Genomic DNA, 24,558 nt, shown 5'->3' on the forward strand with positions numbered 1-24,558 from the left:
TATGCAGCCATATTCAGTTGTGCAACACTTGCCTGACAGGGGAGACAGCGTGATCAGGAAGACGGTTTTCTCATGGTGTTTCATCTGTTAACGTGTGGGTGTGCATGACCCTTGAGGTTTACCCAGAAGTAGGAAACATGACTGCATAATTTTGGGGTGGGGAGTACATTCACACTGCCCTGGGGAAAAAGGAAAACAGAGATGAGTTGCTCCTAAAATAGATTTTGTGCGGGTTTCTTGACATATTATTTCCTAATATGGAACAAACAACAATTTAATATAGGAAAATGAGTTCCAGTAACACTTTTATCCATAGTTCATGTGTCTTTAATCTGCAGATTAAAGTTGTCAAAAACATTCTAAGAGATGGAGAAGGGAATGCTCTTGGATTTGGGAACTGTGTAATAGGATGAACTTTTCTTACTGTCACTTCTAAGACTTCAATGAAGGTAGTGTTAATATCCTTTATGTAGGGCAGGTATTATAAACACTGCCCAGAAATTTTCAGTGTAGGGTGGATAAAAGATGGTGTAAACAACTTTGTCTTCCAAAAATTTTTCATCTACCTGAAGGACTTACAAATCCCTGATTAATCACCATGTAGTTTTTTGAATTTGAATAAGCCTGGCTGTTAGGTGTCTAATTTGGAAATAGAATGATGATACATATGTGAGGCTTACATTTCAAAACTGGTTTTATATGCAAATGCAGTATAAAGTCTTGTATGGAAGGTTTATGTCAAAAATAATACTTAGCCTTGCATTCGCCAAAGAATTTGTTTCCTTGTGCATCCTCTGATTCTGCTGTGTCAAGAGACTAAATTAGTCTCATAATTTATCTGGATTTCCATTCTTGCCTCCCTCCCCCATCAAAACTGGGGGGTGTCACCTAGAAAAGCCTCAGCTGAATGTGAATGAGAAATTCATGAAAAATTCAACATCTCTACTGCCTTCATCTGCCTGATTCAAGCCTACTTGGAATCTCCAGTCTTTACATTAGCCACTACCTCATTTATGTCCTTTGATTCAGTCTCTTCTAGCTCAAACTGGTAACACACCCATCAACATTTGTGCTGCTTACATATCAAACTTGCTGGTTCCAGCATAATGACTGCACAGTCTCTAATCACTGTAGCAATTTCTGAGTTACTTGGATTCTTTGCCAGAAAATAATGGCTGAATTCATGCATCTACTCATGAATATTCAGGTTACTTCTATCTCAAAAATCTCAACCAACCAGTCTCATAATAATGCAGGATTTTTTCTTGTGGGGCATTTGCTGTAGGATCTCAAAAGTTACAGGTATATTAATCATGCATTCATCAAGAAACATTTAAGTTCATCTTGTGGCTCTGTTGCCAATTGGTGGCACACTCTGTTACTTAACCGCTTCATCTTCTTTTTGTGACTCTGTGATCTTTTGGAGTGGCTACACTAATTGCTTATAACTTGCTTAATATTTCCTGAAAAACATAAAGAAATTCATGTAACTCTTGAATATTATTATTGGGGTCTAGTACATAATTTTGAGTAGCAACAAATGCTACCAGAGCATACTTAAGATTTATGATGTCATTGCTTAACAAATCCATCAACAAAAATGGGGTATTATATAAAAAGACCATTTTAGTGTACCTCTGATTCAGATAAAAGTTGCATAATGAACTATAAGCTCTTAAAAAAAAAAAGTGTGTGCATGTCAGAATCTCTGAAAACTAATTATCACTGATGGAATTGGCAAGTTAGATTTTTTTCAAGACCGTGTACCTCAGAGCAGGAGCTCAGAACAACACAGGAAGAGTTGATGAATGGGATGTGTTAGTATAACAAAAATAGATATAATTTAGTACAATCTAACATTAGTGACACTGTTCCTTATTATAATACGTAAGGAACATACTATATTTCAGCCTGGAAAACAAAACTGATATGCTTATGCAGTTTTAGTTTGCCCTTGCTTCAATAAGAATGTCCTGTCTCCAGATCGGGATGTGTAAGAGTTTAGGTAAGAGGTGTTATTAAGGCTTCATAACTTCTGGTGAATGAAGAAATTGAACTAGGGTATTTCCATTTTGCAGTCCTTTTTGCCGAACTCTTTTATAAGTCCCTAAGCTCTGTTTACACCATCAGAATAAACTGTAAAGCAGAATCAGATAATTCATGTGCTTGATTTTTAGAATTTCAATTTCTTAGGCTTCATTGATAAAAAAACCCCAAACTTCTCTGTTTTCCTTATTTAACTCCTGTAAGTCTAGTTGCCACATTTAGATGTCTTGTGGTTAAAAACCCTAAAGAATCTTTTCCTACTTCACTCTTTAAACATTCCAGTTTCAGCTCTTAATGAGCAGTAATAGTAAATGGAAAATTTTTCTTTAGGTATGGTCTTTTCCATACTAGAGGCGAGATTGAGAAGCATTGCCTCGGTGTCTTTGTGCATACATGTCCATAGGCAGTTTGGAGGGATTGTGGGCATGCCACCTTCACGGTTAGTCGTCTGTGGTGTCTGTATACTCAGACTGTAAAGTGTGGAGTTGTCCTTTACAGTCTGTCATAATTTCTATGGCTGACTTGAACCCTTGGAATACACTGCATTTAAATTTGTTCTAACACTGTCGATGCGATTATATTTAAAACTAAAATGACCCGATCTTTGGGTTTTTTGTATCTGATCAGTTTAAGGGTTTATCCTAGGAAGTCTTCTGTTCCAGAGGGCAGTACCAAAATGAGTAAGTCAACAGATTCCTCTTTCTAGATTGAGAGATGTTTTCAGTGTTTAGCCTGAATTAACTTTAAAAGCCTCCTGACCAAACCCATAAAATAGCTCTCATGCTTGCATAAAGTGAAATCGTAGGTTTAACAAGTCTAGGGCAGTGTTTTTACTATTTATGTGTAACTGAGGGGAAAAAGACTCTAACTACTTTTCTCCCCTGTAAATAAGTAAAGATACAAAATGTCATCCAGCTGTTCTAGAAGTTATTTTTGCAGAATAGTTCAAAGGGTTAAATGACATTGTTCCGTTCATTGCCAGCAAGTTTCAGAAATCTCATCCCTCACTATTCAGTCTACATGAAAATAACTGGATCCTGGCCAAAATGAGGCCGCTTTGCCTGTGCACTGCTGCATTTCATTTGATCCTTTATGCATCATGATACTAATGTTCTAGATGTGAATACTTCAAGTTACTGAAATTTCTTGCGTTTTTAAAGTATCAGGGAAGTATCTATGTTCGTGTTCAAAAATGAGTTATAATTTCTTCTGTCACTTGTAGGAGCTTTTGTTATTCACAGCACTTTTTGAAAGCACAGATTCTGAGTGGCTTCAACAATGAACATTGAAGATATTTTAAATATTAAACGTAAGGGTTTTGGGTGGTGTTTTTAGATCTCTGATAGCACTTGGGTATGTGCGTGGGATCTTTTTGCTTGTTTGTTTTTTCCCAAATACTGATCTGGTATAACCTTTTTGAAAACCCTAACAAACATTTTGATAAAGGTAGATTTTCATGTCTAATTTTAGAATGTCCACTCTTCTGGTGTTACCCTTCTTTTAAATAATGAAAGGTAGTACCATCAGAAAATATTACTTACTAAACCTTATAGGAAAAGTGAATGCTACTGTGGTCATATTGCATAGTAGATGGGCCTTGTTCATTTTGCACATTTTGCTGAACCTTGAGGTCAAAAGAAAATCTTGAGGGAAGAAGAAAGTTTCTCTTTCCTCTTGACTTTGCACCTAGAGCATGTGTGTGACTTTCCTTTAGACAACTTGCGACTAGTACTGCATCCTGCATTCAAATGAGCTCTCGAGTCTTTTGCCTTCTGGTAAAGCTGCTTATGAACTCCGCAGTTCCCACGCAGTGCTGCATCCTCCCCACAGCTGTAGGGAAGAGCCTGTGCTGTGTGCTCTTCCTCTTGACCTGCTGTGTCAGAAGCATCCCCAAGTTTATGATGGACAGTGGTAAAACCCTGTCCTTGATTGTAGGTCCTGACCTAGTTCTCATTTCTGTCTAAAGCCACTGGTGCAACCACTGCGTGTCTCCCTGAACTTGCTATTCTGTGAAGCAGCAGTAGACTCTTCTCGGGTAAGTGCCACCTCTATGTAAGCAGATGGCTTTCCTTCTGGAGGACTGTGTGAAGTGCTGTTACAGATTTGGGGACTTTCATGACTTTAAGTGTGGTGTTTCCTAGGAAAATCTGATTTCAAATGCGTGTATGTGAAAATTATGGAAATTTTCTTACCTGATTTATTACATTGGCAAATTAAACATCTAATTTTGCTGTGGCCAGTTTTGGCTCTTTCTTTGAGAAACTGATGTGTTCATTTGTGTTTTCCACAAATCCAGTGTTGAAATTAAAGTTTATAACTTCACTTTAAAGCCGGTGTTCATTTTGGGGTCAGACATGCTGATCAGTTTGTCTCAAGCTTTCTAAATACTTGTTGGATAAAGCTGGGGCTCTGCCTGTGGAAAGCTGGTGATCTGATTTGACCTGTGTTCAAAAATCTGAAGGCACTGGCTTATGGGTGTGTTTGGTGTGAGGCTTGGGAAGTGCATGTGGGTTCACAGAAACCTAAAAATAAGCAGTATTTGGGTTAAACCTCTTTATTTGTGTGGACTCATGACCCTGATGGCAAAAATAAATGTACATGTGTTTTCTGGTACCACTGCCACCATCTATGAATATTAATAGTGGAAAAATATTTGAATTTTACATTTTCCTGGCCTCGGATACTTTCTGCACAATTAGAGGATGAAAATGAAAATTAGTGACTTGACTCATTCTTGTGTAGTACTGAGTGGTGTGTGTAGTTGAGTTGCTGTGACATCAATGATGAAATTTAATATAGCAGTAAAACAGCCTGGAAGAAACAATTGCCACCAATATTTTCTCTTCAACAAATTTTTATAGTTTTGTCAATAAGGCATAGACAGACCGCCTCTCTAGTGCAACCGTTTTTATTCTACAGGCTGTTAAATTTAACTTTAATAAAACATTAACCTAAACAATTCAGTTTCAGTGGACTAAACTGCTGAATGTGTCAAAGAAGCCAGTGAGACAAGCTAAGGTGTTTGGGAACTTGTGTAGTTTTTGTCACTAAAATTTCTCAGGTAAGGTATGCCTGAATTATTTGGATAGGAGATTTGCACTTCATGCTGCAGAAGATCATTACAAAACAGTAAGAGATATCCTACCTGATCTGACAGAAAATTTGTCCTAATTGCAAGTCTGATCAGTCTGACCTAGGCGCAGGAGAAGGATTACAGAGGATTTTTGGTACTGTCTCTGTGTACTTGTCTGACACTCAGTCTGCAGCTGTCACCAACCTACCAGCAGAGGAAGGTGCTATTTAAAAAAAAAAAAAAAAGTGCTGGAAGACTAGAAGTGCTTTGGAGGCTGCAAATAACGAGCATATTGTGCATGTGGAACTTACTTTTCCCAAAGCCTAAGAAGGAAGGGCAACTTCATAGATTTCAGAAGCAGACAGAACTCTGATCTCTGCAGACAGAGAGTAGAAGGTCTTCTGGAAGTTGGATTAAAACTTGGTTTTATAAAGATTTTAAAAGCAAAATTATTGACTCAGTATTGTATGTATATAGTTAGGGAACTTCCTTCTCTCTTCAAGGGCAACTATGTCTGATACTGACTTCCAAGTGTTAAATCTCTCCATACTTCTGTTAGCAGGACTGAAAGGACCTGTCACCTCTATGACCGGTTAATGGAATAGGTCAAGCTACTAATCCCTGCAAGTTAGTCTTCTACTCTCCAGATCATTTTTGTAGTCCTCCCTTGAACTCTGATATTTCATGTCCTTTTTTAAAAAGTGTGTACATGAGAACCAGAAATAATATTCTAGTAGTGGGGTTTTTTTCAAAGTTACAGAAGATAATTTTACTACTTAATATTCTTTGTTTTATTTTATGATTACAGTAGACCACCTGGCCACATCATAATCTCTGCAATTCTACGTAGTTATCTGTGACAGCTCCTGAATTCAGTTCTAATCTTGCCTTTTCAGCACTGAGTAATTCTGGCTTAATTTTTGTCTCCAGTTGTACTCCTTTGCATTAGTTGTGTTAAATTGAGTTTTGTGATACTACGCTATTAATTACGTAATTCTCTGTGGTTTTTACTTGAGAAGCTTATTTGAATTGCAACTCAGACTTCTAAAATAAAATTGCAGGCAAATCAACCTCTGTGGTATTTGGCAGATTTTTATTTGGCAGTGTAATGATGAGGACTCATTTTGGAGGCTCTTTTTAAGTCGGGTTCAATGTGCAGGTTTCAGTCGCAGTGTTGGAGCAACTTCATAAAATAAATTTGTCTGAAAACCATGATGCTACTCTGAACCATAACGCTGAAGCCCATGTTTTTCACTGAACTTTAAGGAGTTGTTTTGGGGGCTAATAGGCACCAAAGTAGTGGAAAGGAGAAGTGTCTCCATTGCCATTACCATCCGTGACCATTGGTGCTGCTCTGGCAAGAGGCAGTGGAAAAATATATGACAGTTTGCAGAATTCATACTTCCACGTTGTGCCTGAAGTGCAAACGACACTGGTGAAATTCCTGTTTTGTCATTTGTGTGCAAATTTTCTGACACATTTATGAAGCTCTTAAGGTTCCCTCCCTAAGGCTGTTCTTCCTTGTGCATCATTCTCAGCTTCCCGTGGAGTCCGATCTCTGGGGTACAGTGCTTTTCCAGGCCAGGGCTGGGGGAGGCAAATGATTACTGTTTCTAAAAGTTTGATACTCTTGCCATTTTAAATCCTTTATTAAAAGGGCGGAAGTTACCTTTCTGTATCTTAGCTTCCAGCGTAGTTTTAGTGCTGGCTTCTCCCCTCTTCTGTTTGCGAGGGCTGAATTATGTATTCTGAACCATATATATTGAAACTTCTGCAGAATTTAGACAGCTGTATTTGAACAATATTCCAGCTGGATCTACCCAGCTAAATTCTGGCTTAAATTTTAGGTGGGTTTATGCTACATTGAATCATAGAACAGCCCAGGTTGGAAGGGATCTTGAAGATCATTTGAGCCAACCTGTTGTGGCAAAGGGAGCCTGGATGGGATTATCTAACACTGCTCAGTCACGTCTTGAAAACCTCCAGAGATGGGGACTCTACCATGTCCCTGGGGAGGCTGTTCCAGTGATTGATTGGTCTCGGTGTAAAAGATTTCTTTCTTATATCAAGATGAAACCTCTCCTGGTGCAGCTTGTACCTTTTGCCCCTTGTCCTCTCTATGTGGTTCCTTATGAAGAGAGCCTCCGTCCTCTTTGTAGCCGCTCTTTTTGTACTGGAAAACTGTGATGAGGTCCCCCTGAGCCTTCTCTTCTCTGGGGGGAAAGGACCTAACCCTTTCAGCCTTCCCTCATAGAGCGGGTTCTACAGCCTTTGATCATCTTTGTGGCCCTCCTATGGACTCTCTCAAGTCATGTCTGTGTCTTTTCTTGAGTTGGGGAGACCAGAACTGGACACAGTAGTACTCCAGCTGTGGCCTGACAAGTGCTTGGTAGATTGGGATGATCACATCTCTGTCTCTGCTAGTAATGTCCCTGCGGATGCAGCCCAGGATCTGATTTGCCTTCGCTGCTGCAGCGATGCACTGCTGACTCTTGTTCAGCTGGTTGTCCACCAGGTCCCCTTCAGCAAGGCTGCTCCCCAGCCACACAGATCCCAGCCTGTACCTGGCTCTTTGGTTGTGTTGTCCCAGCTGCAGGACCTTGCACTTGTCTCTGTTAAAACTCCATACTGTTCTTGCTACCTCACTCTTCCAGCCTGTCCAGGTCTCTCTGTAAGATGGCCTTCCCTTCGGACGTGTCCACCTCACCACCCAGTTTGGTCTCATCAGCGAACTTGGCAATGGTGCTCTCAATCCCATCGTCCAGATCATTTAGGAAGGTGTTGAACAGTGTGAAGCCCAGTATCAATCCCTGGGGGTCCCCCACTTGTGACAGCCTGCCAGCCTGAGTAAAAACCATTGATCAGCATCCTCTGAGTGCAGCCTGTGAGCCAGTTTCCTGCCCATCTCACAGACCACCCATCCAATCTGTATCTTGCTAGTTTGTCCAGGAAAAGGCTGTGGGAAACAGTGTGAAATGCTTTGCTGAAGTTCAGGTAAACACTGCTCTCCCCATGTTGACAGGAAATGTTATTTTATTGTAGAAGATGATTGGGTTAGTCTGGCATGATTTGCCTTGGGTGAATCTGCACTGACTTTTCCCAATCACCTGCTTCATTTGGCTTCAGTAAAGCTAGACAACAATTACATTGTTTTACAGCTTGATGTAGTTATCGCTGTGCTTTACCTGTGGCTCCTTATATGTTCTCTTAACTCGGCGGCCTAGAAAACCTGATTATTAGCAGGATACCAAAAGATACCAAAAGTAGGTTTTGATGTTTTGTTTCTTAAGTCACGTAATTTCCAGGATGTTTTTTTGGGTGGGGGTGTTGTGTTTTCTCTTTTCTCTTTTTTTTTTTTTCTCCTGATCTACTGTAGATTATTCTTCCTGTTCTAAATACAGGATCTTTAGTTTTTCTGTACAGTCAGAGGATGCCAATTAAGGAAGGACTTAGTATTATAAGTATATGGTCTTAATGAAACTTTTTTTTAGTGATTATTGGTTCTTTAAACAAAGAAAATTATAACTTTTTTTTGACAATTGGAAGTCAATTTAATATTTTATACAGTAAAAGTCATGTGGCAACCACTCTTTTGACAATTCTGTTACATAGATTCTTGCCCTTCATAAATATTTGGAAATTTAGGTCTAACTTGAGGCAAATTTCTAGCTTTATTCTTTGTTCTTAACTATTTTAAGAGATTTTTTAAAAATGGAAATATTGGAAATAACGTAAGAAATGTTGATGAGCTTCAATACACAAATAATACCATGTCTTAAAAACGGATATAAAAGTTCACTCTTTTACATGTATTTGGGTTAACTTGAGACCTCAAACCATTTTTGCCAGTTCTTTATGTAACCTTGTGATCACTCACAGCCCACTGTGCTAAGCCTCTCATTTCGGTGTTTTGGAGAAGGTGAAAATAGGAAATAATTGCTTACAGAGTAGGTGCATTTCCAGTAAGTTTTTTGGAGCTTGGTCTATTATTTTTTTATTTTCTTTGTTCTCTAACACAATTTGTTTCTTGAACTAGTATCATAGATACTAAGGCACGGTATTACAGATACAAAATGCAATACTTTTGGTCAGACAAACTTATTATTTGATTTCTCTACATTTTTAGAGACCAGTATTTAACTTGCAGCATCTCTGTTAATAAGTGTTATGATGGTGCCTGCATTCAGTAGAAGATAAATAACTGTTCTTGTTCGTGAAATAGTCTCTTCCTGTTTGAAAACAAAGAGCGGAGGAAATTCTGAAGATGCGTGAGCTGGGAACATTTGCTGAAAAAGAATATAATTGTTTGTGATGTTAAGTACGTTGTCTAGTAAGTAGTACAGTCATGATTTACTTTCTTTGTTCTTAGACTTCCTAAGATAGTGCCAGCTTTTCTTTTTAAAAGTTCAGTAGGAAACACTTGAAATGGCAAGAACAAATCCAGTGTCATTGGTGCCAAAATGTTCTCACTGAAAATGATGGAAATTTTAGTGCAAATCATAAATAATATCCCTGTTAGAAAGTTATATTAATTTTTTAAGGAGCAGGTTTAACGAATGTTATTCTAAGGTAAAGCAAAATTGGAAAAATACAGAAAGTACCAGAATATTGAGTGAAGTGGTAACAGTGAGAATTTATAAACAGGTTTTTTTTTGCAGATACCAAGTGATAATGAAACCCTATTTTCTGTAGATGGGTGTTCTGCTTCCTTGCCATCTCCTCACCGACTCAGTTTTCATGTGATCTCAGTCTGTTTGCGATGGCTCAGTTACCTCTTGGGTTTCTTACTGCCCACAGTGCTGCCCCACCCCAGCCCTTTCCCTTCCTCTTCCTCCCTCCTGTCACCTCATGACTTCCCATGCAGTAATTTCAGCTCTGTAGCTTTCCACAGTCCACCTGACTCTCTTTCCCAGGCCATAAAATTGCTCTGTCTTTTCTCTGTTCATTCCCTGTCCTTTTCTGTTTGCATCCAAAATAGAGCTCCCTTTCCTACCTTGCCAGCACACTGCCTGACTTGTCACTTACATGAGCCTTTTAGGTAACTTTTACTCCTCAAACACTGCTGATTGCACAACAGTAAAGAAAACAAGTTATTTTATTTTAATTTGTTTTGCTACCCCCTTTTGCCTTCACCAGTAACTTGTCAAATCTGTTTTCACCTCAACTGTCAGACAAAATTGGATACAAAGCAAATTACTATATCATTGTTAACATAGGTCTCAGAAGCTACACTTTTCTGGAAATGGGTACACTCGATCTTTGTTGCTACTGACTGGGATGGTATGAACAGTTGAAGTGTGCTGCTCATCTACTTCGCAAATTTGACACAAGGTCCCATACAGATGTTTTGCTTGCATGTTATTTTGTACAGAGAAATTGTAAGCTACCAGGAATAGGGCAGCAGGTTTTTGGTTTGGAGGTTTTTTTTTCCTTCTCTGAAATGACTTGATTGTGTAAGGTTTTGATCAGATAACCCTCCTAAACTTACAAAAAAACCCCAAACCCTAAACCTACAGCTTTTTTTTTTGGTATGTGCTGTCTTGTGAGTTTGCCGTGCATTTTAAATTTTTTAGAAGTCTTTTAGGTTCCCTTGTCTTGTTGCGACCTCTTTCCTGCTTCTCATAGAGTATTTTTATTCTGAATTGGCCTCAGCAGACTTGAAGCTGCAGGTGTGAAGAGGGGTGCTCAGTCCTTTGGTGGCAGTGAGCCTTTAGATTAGGTCAAGTTCTATTGACTGCAGCCTTAGTAAAAACAATTTCCTCTGAGTGTGCAAGAGCAAAAAAAATAACCAATTACAAATTATTACAAAACAAAACCAAGCTTTAAATTATTGCAAAAATTGGTTTCTTCCAAGAAGTGTAGTTAGCTGGTCCCTACTAGTGTACATGTTGTGAAATGTTTCAAATCTTCTCAAGGTTCCCATAATATTCATGACAATAATTCAGGTGAGAAACGCCGAACCTATAAACTACCAGAGGCATAAGTAGTTAGATCTGTCCCAACATCCAAGCATTGAAATGAGTTTTAATATTGAAAGTTTAAATATGTTTGTTAACTACAATGAGATCCCAACCTAAATCCAGTGTTGTTTTTTAAAATTATTGTATATAATTTTTTAGATTTAAGGAGTTTTTTTAAATGTTCCCTTAAGTTATTGTAGATTTTTATTGGGTGTTATTCACTGTCTTACCCGTTTGAATTTATTTAACAATATATGCATCATCTAACTCCAGATTGAGTACTGAGGAATGTAAGCTGTTTAAAAATTGAGATTTTTTCTTCTTTCTGGATTTTAACGTGGACAATCTTATGGCATTAAAAACTGTTCTAAAATTTTCTTCTTTTGTTTAAACTAAGCTCTGTAACGCCAATTCCTCTTAGGTGAATCCTGTGATAAAACTCTCTTGGATTAGAAAAGGATAGGGAGAAAGGGGATTTTGAAAGACAGAAGTAACCCAAAATATTAATACTAATTTCAGAATCTTTTTTGTAAACAGTGCTTAGTATCTGTAAATGGGCTATAAATTCTATAAAGCTGGTTTCCTGACAAAAAATATATTTCATGAACAACCTGTTTATGGTACTTATATACACATGCACATACCCTGTGATAAATATGATATGCTGTGGGTTGGCTTGGTGGCTTTCATTTGATGTGGTGGTTTATTGAAATTTCTAGTGTTTATATGTACATATGTATTAGAAGAATGGATCTAATTGCTGCAGTTACTATAAGGTGTGATCGGATTTTATGATTGATTCCCCCCGCCCCACCCCCGGTAATAGATGCTGTTCCCTCTGACTGTCTCTTTATATTTGAAAACAGCTGCTTCTGAGAGAAGGGCTTTCTAAGCACTTACATTTTCCAGCCAGGGCTTTTTCAGTTAAGGGTGTGGCTTTTTCTGACACAGTTGTGTTAGAACAGGCTCTCCTGTAAAAACACTTATCATGGCAAAGAGTCCTTTGACATTACAGCTTATCTTACTTGGAGGCTGTAGTATGCTACATTGGAAAGGAACTGTCTGTACTGAAGAGTTGTGGGTGGAAATACTGTCTTAATTTTTTCTTTTTTTTACTGACTGGGCCTTCTGTTGTGATTTTCAGTGTCGCTTTCTGGTTTATAGAACCATTGGGCATTCCCCAGTGTGTGTTCAGCTCAACTGTTCAGATTCCTTTTATTTATTTATTGGTATCCATATTACTGAAGCTCTTTCTGGAGAGTTCATTGTGCCTTACTCCCAGAGGGTCTTTTGAAGAAACTCATAAATAAATTTCAATGGCTTGTGCAACATGTTGTCAAACACATCTGTTTCTAATTCAAAAACCAGTACCTTTGTTGTCAGTAGCTGACAGCCATTAAAATAACAATTACTATTGCAGTTATGTTAAAACAGTTAATTACTAGACCTTGGAGGGGGTTGCCATTAATTTTGGGTATCTACAAAACTGAGCTATGATACTGATATTTAAGCTTAGATATAAAATGATCACTTAATCTTAGACATTGAATTTCCTGTTAAATTATTGCCACTACGTAGTGGTGAAGCAGTAATAGCTTCCCAGGACCTTCTTGCCTGCCATCTTCCTCTTGGGTGAAGGAGTAATACAACTTTGGCAAGACACTGTGATCCCATTTTAATGTTGCATGTGTAGGCTGTTAGGGACCAGCTTCTTTCCAGTGTGAGTAAGAAACGGTGAAGATAAGTAATTATGTATGTAATTTATTTGGAAATAGCTTTTGGTACTCTGAAAGTAAGATGGAACTAGTGTAAATAATGAAATGCAAAATTATGTTTGCATTTGTGTGTACACTCTTCTTTAAATAAGATTGCACATACACATACACTCAAGATGTAACATTACACTTAAACATAATCTGGGAATTGAATGCTTCAGCAGGCAGGAGTGGGCCATTGTTCTCTGCTGCTGGTGGTAAGCTTGAACTTGATAGTTTTCCCTTGCTTTGCCTTACAGTTAATACACTTTTGGGGCTACACTCAGCAGAATGCAGTATAAATTCTGAACTACTTGAGTGGTTTGGTTTTTATTTGTGGACTTGCCCTTGTGCTGTTTTGAAACTCCTTGATTCCTTGTGATAAGCAGAGGGTAGTAAAGTTCAGACCTAAGACAGGTCCAAGTGAGCTGCAAACTGTCATTTTTCAACAAAAACCTGGTTGTAGAGGCATTAGCACAGCTAACAGAGCTCAGAAGAGGGATTGTGGAAAGTGGTAGTGGGCCTTCAAAAGCATTTTTGAGGTATGAAATGGCAGATGGTGTAGGCTGGAGGTTGTGAGGTGGAAGAGAACTTAGAGGGTGTGTGTTAGGGATCTGAAGCTGCCAAAGGAGAGGTGGCTCCTTTGTTGTAACTTCACTTGCTTAAAACTTTCTAGCTCTAATACCTTAAAAGGTTTTCCATGCAGATAAAAGCATTATTTATTCTCACTATACCCTGTATTTCTTCCTGGGTGGAGCAAAGCTGGTAATTAAAAGAAGTTATAATAATAAAGATGTGTGTATGTGCTTACTTTAAAGAAAGAAAAAAAAAATCTGACCATGACTTTTAAAGCCTAAACTGGTTTAAAATTAAATACTTTGAACAGTACAGAGGTGTCTGTGTGTGTTTATTTTGGAACTCACTGGGTGGAAATCTCTGAGCATCCAAAACTCAAGTGTCTTAAGTGCTAACATAGATTTTGATAGTAGTATTCTCTTCCGCAGAGTCAAGGAAAATACTTTTCTTTCGCTCCTTGTGTTTAGCTGTCTCAGTTCAGCGATTTGTTCATTCTGAAATAAGAAACCAGTTGAGTTTTGAAACTTGTTTTCTAATGTAAGAATTAAAGAGGATGAGATCTGCTAATTCTGAAGTCTTGAAGTACATCATTTTCTTCACTGCAATGATTTTGTTTAACATAATCTGCATTTCAAAATAATTTATGTAAACTTACTGTGTGCATCCACATCTGAGGTGGTTTTAGCTAATAGATATGCAAGTAAATTCTTAATGAAATTAAAATCCACAGGCAGGTATGGTTTAAGTCACTAAGAAAAATCTAAAAATGGTAAAAGAATAGAGACGTATATAAAAATGTACTAGTTATAATATGTAGAAGATGAATTGTTACTTAAATGAAGATATATACAATCTCTCCAACTGCATGGCAAAATGAATTGGAATGACTTGATAATATCAGCAGATTCTAATGGTACTAGTCCTTGTGAAACTGAAGATGCGTAATGAAATCGACTGTTTAAATCGGGGTTCTCCCTGCTGTGTGAACCCTGAATCTAAATCAAGATTATTGAAATTAGTCTGTTTCACCTTACCGGGACAGGGAGGTAGATTCTGCTATCCTATTCTCTTTATCTGTTCTTCTACCTCCAGGAAAAGACCTACTAGCTTTTCTTGGCTCGTTTGCTCAGAAAAGTTGCTAAATGCCATGATGGCAAGGGATTTCAACCTTGCGTATTTTGTGTATGATGTAAATAATTGGAGTTTGCTGAACTAGCAAGGCATTCAGAGTTAAATATTCATATTACAGTTCAGTGAAGTACAGTTTGTGTTAGTGACATTTTGTTTAACCGTGTACAAAATGCAAAGAAAATAAATATTTTCTGAAAAAGCTTAATTTTAATTTGATATGTCAGATGATCAGGAATCGGAGGTTTGAGTCTCAAAGGTGTTGCAAGAGTGGCTTTATTGAACTGGGTACTTGTCAGGGAAAGAGTTCAAAAAATCTTCTAAAAAGGATTTTGGAGTGAAGGTTATAATATTGTGCCCAGAAAACTGGGATAATGTTACAAAAAGGGGTTCTTGTGAGTGAAAGAAGGGTGTGTGTATGAGCAATACCAGCTGAGTTTTCAGCCTCTTTAGTAGATACGTGTTGTAGTCAGCAACTGCATGTGAAACCCTGGCCAGTGGGTGGGGGTTGTGTTTGTGTGTGTGCTTTCCAGATTCCAAAAACCACATGCTGATGTAGTGATGTGCCTGTTGTTGAATGAACCTAAAATAAATATATTTGTGAAAAGTATGGTTCAACTCGGTATTTCTGAGTTTGTCTCCAGAGATGTATTAGCAATCTGAGCCTGTTTTGGTGGGGTTGATTCTTCATGTTAATGAACATGTGTAATACCCTGTTTTCTGTAATGATTTAAATTCTGATTTCAGCAATATTCTTTTAATTATATCTGCTTTAACTTTTTAAGTAAACAAACAAAAAAAACCCCACACAAAACCAAAAAACCTCAGAACAAACCCAATTAGTTTAGACCTCGTGTATTCTGAACGTCTCTCTTATTGTCTGTGAGAAGATTAGAAGGACTTCCATGCTTCTGAAATTCAAGCTGTGTAGACAGCTTAAAAAACTGAAGGTAGTTTAAATGGGAACTCTTATATTAATTGTGTGTAGCATGTGTGTATGTAGCGTATTTGACTTTTCATATATGTTAGCCTAATTTTCTAATCTTGTATTTTAAAATCTCTTTTTCTCCTCTAAAATATGTTTAGCAAATTGCACAAACATGATTTCCATGTTTGGGAAGCCGTGGTAATTTTAGATGGGTTTGTTTGTGTTTCTTGTTTCAGAGTAACAGTTCAAAGTTCTTAAATCAAGCAAGAAAATGGTTATTCCTTTTCTCTGCCTCCTCCTCACAGGTTTCTTAAAACTGTGCTATGAATGGTGATTCTGGTGTGGGGGTGGTGACTTCACCACCTCCAACAACAGCCCCTCATAAAGAGAGGTACTTTGATCGAGTTGATGAGAATAATCCAGATTATTTGAGAGAGAGGAATATGGCGCCTGACCTTCGCCAGGATTTTAACATGATGGAACAGAAGAAGAGAGTTTCCATGATTCTTCAAAGCCCAGTAAGAAAAGAAAATGCTCTGTCTTTTAAAGTGATAAATTTATCATCTCTATTTTTAATATCCCTATGAAATTGGAGAATTTTATGGTATCTTAGATCCATTTGATCTTTTTTCTGGTTGGCCTTTCTTCTAAAGTATCCTAATTATAGCCTAATTTTTCCTCACATTATCTGTTTTTTATTGTCTACTCAGGAAGCAGCTCCTCAGTCTTGCTTTCAGAATTCTCTATGTAATATTCAACATTTTTTCATATTTTCCATCTAGTCCTGGTCAGACATTTTTTCACTTGTTTCATATATTCAGTAGTCATTTAAACACTTAAGCCACTCTTAGAAGTGTTACTTTAAGTTACATAAGGGAAGTCTGTCCTGTGCTCAGTTTTTCATGCATGATTCTGACATATGAAATATTTTTATATATCTCTTTCTGAAAGGGTGCACAATAATAAACTACGAATGATTGACATTTAATATTAAAGATGTTTCCCTCAGGGAATTTCTCTCATAACACTTGTTCCTTTTGTAATAACTGATGGATAACTTTAGATACAAAACATTTCATGACACTTTAGTAAGAATAGGGACGTAGTGGTATATTTACAAATTTTCCATGTGAAATCAACCCATTTTATTTAGATCCACTTAGCAATTGGAATACTTCTCTTTTGGTACAAATTCCAGTCGTCTTGTCAAAACCAGCAGCTACTAGCAATAGTAAAAAATCTTGTTTTCTTCCTTTCAAAGTTAAAACCAAAAAACCAAGAAAAAAACCAACCAGGAAAAAAGTAAACAGCCCCTTGTTTAAACATTTTTAAAATTTAATAGCTATTCCTTCCTGTGTTCCTGGGTGCCTTCTTGGCTCTCGCTTCCCCGTGAGCCACGCTGACAGTTTTCCTTCTCTTTTCCGGTTCTACTACTTTTCCTTTCGTGTTTGTTGTTCAAGTCAATTGCACATCCTGCTCCTTCTTCCAGAAATCCTTATTAGTAGGTTCAATGAGTTTTGCTGTTACTTGAAGAGAGAATTCTGGAATTTCCATTCACAAAAAAAAAATGACTCGTATCATTGGAGCTCCAGAGAACAACATTTTCCAGTAACAGTATGCACCCAGTAATTCTGCCCTGAGCTATTTTTCAGAAGTAGTATAGAATGTTTCCATCTAAGTGCTAAAAAAAAAAAAGGCTGTGTATGAAAGGTTGAAGTTCATGTAAACATGCTTTACAATATGCAATGTCCTGTTGCTAGGCTTTTTGTGAAGAACTGGAATCTATGATCCAGGAACAATTTAAGAAGGGGAAGAACCCAACAGGTTTATTGGCTTTACAGCAGATTGCGGATTTCATGACAACAAATGTACCAAACGTCTACCCTGCAGCACCACAAGGCGGAATGGCTGCGTTAAACATGAGTGAGTGCACCTTAATTTATAATAGTTGAATTCTTTTTTTTTTGAAAGGCTTAAAATTAAGATGGTGTGAATGAAATGAAAAGTGCTGTGAAGTTCAAATGCTGTCCTGTTCTGCTCACAGGAACATGGCAATCATAAAATGGATTGATTAGTTTCTAAATGCCACAGTGATATGCAATGTGATTCATATACATAATTTATATCAAAAGGTATTTCAAGTATGGTATCTTAATTGAAAAGTAATCCTGGTAAGTCATCACTGGTAAAAAATTTAAAGATTTAGATACTGCTAATGTTTACCTCATGGATTGTCTGCAGGAAAATGAAACGCTCATTAGTAGTCTAGTAACAGTGAAGGTCTTTAGAAGCTAATTATTTTTACCATTTAAATACTGTTTGCAGCTTTCTCCTGTGAAGTGAAGCTGTAGACAAGAAACATAGGGAAGCAAAACAAAGATGAAAAACAAAAACCAAAATGTGTGAATGCATGTACACACAGGTTTTGTGTTAAGATAATATAAATCCTTGCGTATGCTCCAAAATAAATCTATAGCATGGACTGGTTCTGCTTTATCCCAGTTACTTTTAACCACATTTCTAATTGCACTGTAACTACAACTACAGTATTTATTTACCATAATCCTCCTCTCTTTAGCTTGTACTTAATTTTTCCTAATTAAATGAACCTGTGTGCATCTTTTTAGATGTGTAATTCTCCTTTTCAGGAATACCAGATCTTCTTATCTCAAAGTGGAATGTTTGGGGTTACGTTTTTCTGTTAACAATGAAGTTGTATTCTACAATCATTAGTTTGAGGGCGAAAAAACATATTTTGCTAAGGAATGCACTGTCACCGTAGCACTAATATTGAGGAAGGAAATGAATGCTGAATCTACGGAAGATAACTGACCTTGTCTGAAACTGTCATTATATTTGTGTAATATAATTTATGACATTATAGTAATTAAAGTTTGCTATCCATTTCTTAGGTGAATACGTTGATATAAAGCACTAAGAATAACTGTTATAATAGTGTGCATATTGTTAGGTTTTAACTGATGTTGAATGCAATCCCCCATTGAGCTTTTATACCCCTTCTCCTTTTCAGGTCTTGGCATGGTGACACCGGTGAATGATCTGAGAGGATCAGATTCCATTGCTTATGAAAAAGGGGAGAAGTTGTTACGATGTAAATTGGCAGCTTTCTACAGATTAGCAGATCTCTTTGGCTGGTCTCAGCTTATTTACAATCATATAACAGTGAGTATTGAATCAACAGATGACTGAACCAATTGTTTTAACATACAAGAGAATTGCTTCCCTCCCCCATCTGCCATTTTCTCTTTGTGTGGAAGAGGAGCAAAGTAGTATTGAGAGCAGTATAATAGTGAAGAGATTTGTCATTGCATCTCAAGAATAAGAACTGGAACAGCTTGGATGTCAGCTAGCATAGCCTGAATAGAGTCTTAAGAGAGTGTACATGAAAGTTCTTACGATGAAATTAAGATTCCTGAAAGACTCAGTCTTTTAGAATCTTAAATGCTTTGAATGATTGTATGTATTATTCTGCAAGATCATGTCTTTGTTTTCTTGCTAAGTACTAAAATATCTTCTTATTAGTCATTCAGTTGAATCTTAGAAATCAAGGTACCAACCTTTTTGAAAAAGAAGCCATAGTATTTCTAAACATGAGTGAACTACTTAGCTTAATGTAGCATGCCAACAATTTTCCTTGTGACTGAGTAATTGCTGGCATCCATAAAAATAATGACAAGGAGGTCAAATCAAGGAGGTTTTATATGCCAGAAGAATGATCAACATGAGTCTCATGAGTAAAGTCACAGCTGTGGTGTGTAACCCTGTCAATTGTTTTCCTAACAGAGCTGAATTGTTTTTTTTCGACATAGTAGAGGTTGTCCTTTATGTATTTTTAGTTCTTCTAGTTGCAGTCTGAATGAAATATGGTAATTTTATTATTACTACTTTTTGAGATTTAAAGGTGTATTTGTGGACCAATGAAGATGATAAATGATATGGGTAGGCAAAGGATCAAGGCAATGTTGGTTAGATGGCTTGGTTCCTTTAGTAAGGGAACGTATCCAACATAATGTTTTTTGTAAACAACTTTGTACCACCCCCTGATTTTTCATATGTGACAGAAGTGATTTTGTAAGAGGGACGTTAATGTGGCAAAAAGATTACTAGGAAGCAGGTTTGAAGATGGCTTTTTGGTGTAAGGTTCAGCCCTGGGAATGTTCATGCGTTTAGATAAAAAGGTAAATATAATGAAGAGTGGCTTGCATAGGGAAGTGGTTAAGGCAAGGGCATTTGATTGGGGTGGAATGCCTCAAGTTTGCTTTCTTTTGGTGGAGGGGAAGCACAGGAAGATTAGATAATGATGATACCCATTGAGGTGGAAGACAGTCAAAGCACATGGAGTATGAGATTCTGAAAGTACTTGAACCAATTTTGAAGGGCGAAGTGGTACTGGAAAGCTCTTGATTAATGGTTTGTCAGCAGCAATCGCAAAGTTGTAGTTCACCTGCCTTTTACAAACTGCTCCAGTCAATAGCATTCTGAAAGGTGACTGATAGATATAATTTACCTTCAGAAGCTGATCTAGAACAAGGTGGTTTTATTTACAAAATAGTCTTGTCTTTGTTCCATACACCCATACGTTAAGTAGTAGTGTGGTATTAAGGCACTCCTTTGGAAGGCGCTGAATGCCTACCACTTCATGCAGAGCTGGACTTAGAGGCAAAGTTTTCAGTTTTTGAGAGTGCTCTAATTACTAGATGATTGTATTCAAGCTAAAAGCTGCCAGTGTACTTACTTTAGAGAAAAGATACAGCAGCCTTCTGTGAGGGGCATAAGCCTGTGTGTTAGAAGAGAAAGGAATTGTGACGATATGAGAGTGTATGCCAGTCTAGGCATATCAGGGAGTTGGGAGGAATATCTTTTGCTTTTCTGGATCCTTATCAATCACTGATAGCTGCTGTGTGTGGAAGCGTTCAGACTGGTGCAGTCCTGATGCAGAAGGAGAATTACAGAGCATCAAGAGCTTTCATGTCCAGTACAACAATGTAGAGTAAACTCGGGTGCCTCCAGGGTTAGGCAGAATTTGAGATTACAGGTCCACAGAAGGTACATATCATTCACCAAGTCTTGGTTTGCTTTGAGGGCATGAGGTGTCTATTGGATCTGCTCTAAAGCAAGGTGGTTTGTGAGTCTTGCTGCTTGTTTGTCTTGCACTTGACCTTTCTTATTAGCTTTTGGGGCATTTTGAGTAATACTTTTTCTTCATCTTGCATAAATAATTAAAAGATTTTGTAGAACATTTACACTTCTGTAACGGAGAAGTATTTTGTTGATTCATAAGTACAGGTTAACTTCAACTAACTGGTTCAGTTTAAGGCTCTTATGCTATGGTATGTTACCAGCTGGTTGTAAAGGAAGCTAGATTTGTACTGGAAGCTTTTGGATGACTGATCAACTACTCATTTTAGAAATCTTTTCCCTGCAGTAGAACTATATCAAAGTATTATGTATTGAATGTTGCAAGTAGTAGAAGGCATGAGGGAGCATAAAGTAGCTGCATCTTGGGGAAATGCAAAAATCATAAATAAATAAATAAAATTTTAAAAAACATTAAAAAACCAACCAAACCCAAACACAAAACCTGGGTGGACTCATAGCAAAGTAGAGAAGTTGTGTCATGTGTCCAGTATGAAGCCTTTTAATTCTTCATTGACAGACACCTAAACTTCCTATCTGTTCTGTAGTTTTCATTGTACACACTTTAAACAGATGCATCCCGACTTGTGAATGGTTTGAAGTCAGAATTATTTTTGTATTATAAACTCCTGTGGTGTGAATTAGACAAAGGAGCAAAAACATAAGCAAGGGTCAGGATATTTGGTAGAAAACCTGCAAGTGTACTGTAGTGGTCACAGATGTCTCTCAGGTACCAGCACCAGTGATGAAACCCTTCTCAGCATCAAGATGTTTTAGATGTGTGGGCCAAATTCTTGCATTTTCTCACACACTTCTATTTCATACCTTCTGTTTTACTAGGGTAGAAATACAGTTGGAGTATAAACTCATTCTCTAAAAAAAGAGTAACTTTTTGTTCCCATTTCTCTCTATGTCATTCCTTTTATCCACAGTAGTTGAGTTGTCATTACCACAGGATCTAAGGATTTACTATCTTCCACCAATCTGAAGGACTGGCATGTACCTACCATCTGGTTTTGTTCAACATGAGTTAATTAACTGCTGTGCGTTGATTATCTGTTGTAGCATACATGAAAGTCATATCGCATATGTTACAGGCATACTTGCCTATTCCATACTCAGGAAGTGAAAGTATCATTCATGTTTTTGGGCCTTCTTCTATGCTTTTAATAAAATATTTTCAATAACTTTTACTCTTGTTTTATCCTTAGGCCAGAGTAAATTCTGAGCAGGAGCACTTCCTCATTGTACCTTTTGGACTCCTCTATAGTGAAGTTACTGCATCTAGTCTGGTAAGCAATTACTGTTTTTCGTAGCTGTAAAATATTAATAGCTGAATCTGTTCTGTCTGTATATCTGTCACTGTTTAAATTCTATCCTAGAAAATATTTTACTCTGTGTTACATGTTTAGAATAGTGCTATTGAACATGGTTGGTTTTGATACAGCTGAGGTTATCTCTGAGAGAGATTTCTTTGCACATGTTCACCACCAGGTGTCCTCCAGTTGAGCTCGCTGTGAAGAGCAGCCAGGTCATTTGGAGAGCTAATCACATCATGTCCTTGAAAGCTGCTGGCTGTTGAGTCAGGCTTGTCGGGAGAAACAGTATGTGTTTCAGACATAATGATGCAAACCAATTACAATTTCAAGACGTTGTGTCAGATGCCTAATTTATTTGCCATTGTTTAATGATCTAAGAAGCTGAGGGTGTAGATAAATTAAGTTTTTAAGATTTAATGGTTGCAGTTGAAGACACAACTCCCTTGACTGTTAGCTAGTGGAAAGCATTTTGTGAGCATTTATCTTCAGTCTAGTCTACACAGCTGCTAAAGGCACCTTGAGCTGATGTGGTTGTGATTGCCTTGCGTTGAAACAAAACAGAAACTTTCACACTGTTCTTTCTGCTGGGCTACTGTAAGGTAAGTAACCTCTAGCAGAGAGGTGAGGTAAGTGTGCAGAGTAGTAACATTTCAAACTTGACACCTTAAGGGTCCCAATACTCCCCCTCAGCTATCTGTAACATTGACTTTTTCTTACATAACTCCACCTTAACCATCTGTAAAATTTTAACTGAAAAACTATAGGAAAAGGAATAGAGAAAACTGAGACCTGCCCTTCCTTGCTACTACAAGATTTTTAGAAAAGATGTAAGGGCCATGCTGTGGGAGTATTTTGTGTGGTTTGCTTGTTTGTTTGTTTTTTTTCTCTTTTAAGGTATTCTGCTTTTATCTTTATATCAGGAATGTGAGTACTTTGAGAATTAAGGTCGCTTGAAGGTAGCGAAATGCACTCACACACACAGTAGCGAACATGTTAACACAGAAAATAGCTAGCAGCAGGATTTAATAAGAAGAAAGACTACAGTGATAAGGCACATAGTTTAGCCACCCCTTTTCTTTTAATTTCTCCCAGGCTTGTTCTTCCCTTCTCCGCTTTGGAACTCCATTTTCTCCAATCTTCTTCTCTCCCAAATAAACAGCCCATGCGTAATTACTTTTTCCCTTTTATTCCAGTTTTGCTATGTCCTTATCCAAATTTGGTATTTATAATATTATTACCTGTATTATTATTACTATGTATCTCAGCCTTACATGGTATCAGTGGTATGGTTACCTAGGTGCTGACCTTTCAAGAACCTACTCCCCAAAAGGTCCCAATACTCCTCTTCAGGTATCTGTAGAGTTTGCAAGTTTCTTGTATAACTCCATCATAATTCTCTGTGAAATGCAGCCATTTCTCACAGCGCTGTCTGTAACTTTTATCCGCTTCTTGCACTGTTACCTGTTACATGCAGTAATTTCTTGTGCCATATCCAGTAGTTCCTGGTATCCGCTCCAGTTAGCTTAATCTCAAGCTGGGGCCTTGGTCACCTACCTACAGCCTTATTGTGCGTGTTTTGACACTTATTAAAATAAAACACTGAAAGAAATATAGCTTTAGAGCTTCAGTGGTAGGTGCTGAATTAAATCAGACTTTTTTTGCAGTCTTGATTCATTTATGAAGCTAATTTTTTTTGTTCCCAGGTTAAAATCAATATCCAGGGCGATGTAGTTGATCGTGGAAGCACTAACTTGGGAGTAAACCAAGCTGGTTTTACTTTGCACTCTGCAATTTACGCAGCACGACCTGATGTTAAATGCATTGTTCATATTCATACGCCAGCAGGGGCAGCGGTAAGCACAATTTCTAGTTTGTCATCTCTCCTGTTCCCCCCACCCAGCTGGAAAATAGGTGGGTCTCCCTTAATCATAGATTTGCTTCCTTTTTGAAGGGCACAAAGCCTGTAAGTCTGCTTTCAAATATGTGGTTCTGTTTGAATCAATTGGATCCTCCTTACTTGGTTTTTACATGAGTGGTCAGTCAGTAAGTTGAGCTCTATAATTGGAAAATGCATATTTCATGCTTGTGTGTCCTTTGCCTCAAAAAAATCTTATCTTTTGACAGTGAGTCATGAAAGCTTTAGCATATTTTGTTGGTTTTGTAAAGCTCAATTTGCCAAGGTTTTCTTAAATATTTGAAACTTTTCCAATACCTCGCATTAGAGTAACTGGTTATGAGTCAGTTTTACCTCTTCGGAATTTTTTGAGAGTCATCTGTTGACTCTACTTCAAAGTTCACATTCTGAATTTTTTTTTTTAATTTTTTTTAAACTGATTAACAGCAGTGATCCAACCATTTTAAGGACAAATGATCAGATTTCTAAAATTGTCAATTACAGAATAGTCTTTAAAAATGTTTCTTAACTTTACCTGCAGTGCTGCGGGATTACCTGTGTCAAAGTTCATCACTAAATTTCTTCTTTTTGGAGGGCAGTGTGGGGAAAATCACTGGTTGGAGTGAAAGGAATGGAGGATGCGGTTGATTTTGTGGTTTGTTTTGGTTTTTTTCTGAGTCTTTTCATAATGATTTTGATGTCATGTAAAAGCAGCCATACTGG

At 37.5% G+C, this 24,558-nt stretch overlaps 1 protein-coding gene across 5 annotated transcripts in view; it reads left to right on the forward strand.

The window, feature by feature from the left end:
- Window positions 1–15,765: 15,765 nt before the first annotated feature.
- The window catches only part of ADD1 (adducin 1 (alpha)), a 32,576-nt gene continuing 23,783 nt past the window's right edge, over window positions 15,766–24,558 (forward strand). For all 5 annotated transcript variants that reach the window (XM_009695152.1, XM_009695153.1, XM_009695155.1 and 2 more), the window contains exons 1-5: window positions 15,766–15,983; window positions 17,226–17,388; window positions 18,497–18,648; window positions 21,834–21,914; window positions 23,645–23,794. In XM_009695152.1, coding sequence (XP_009693454.1) covers window positions 15,789–15,983; window positions 17,226–17,388; window positions 18,497–18,648; window positions 21,834–21,914; window positions 23,645–23,794 — 741 coding nt within the window. In that variant the 5' untranslated portion in view covers window positions 15,766–15,788. The remainder of the gene's footprint in view (window positions 15,984–17,225; window positions 17,389–18,496; window positions 18,649–21,833; window positions 21,915–23,644; window positions 23,795–24,558) is intronic.

This window comes from Cariama cristata, unplaced genomic scaffold (assembly GCF_000690535.1).
Source record: "Cariama cristata isolate BGI_N322 unplaced genomic scaffold, ASM69053v1 scaffold13942, whole genome shotgun sequence".
Classification (NCBI taxonomy): Eukaryota; Metazoa; Chordata; class Aves; order Cariamiformes; family Cariamidae; genus Cariama; species Cariama cristata.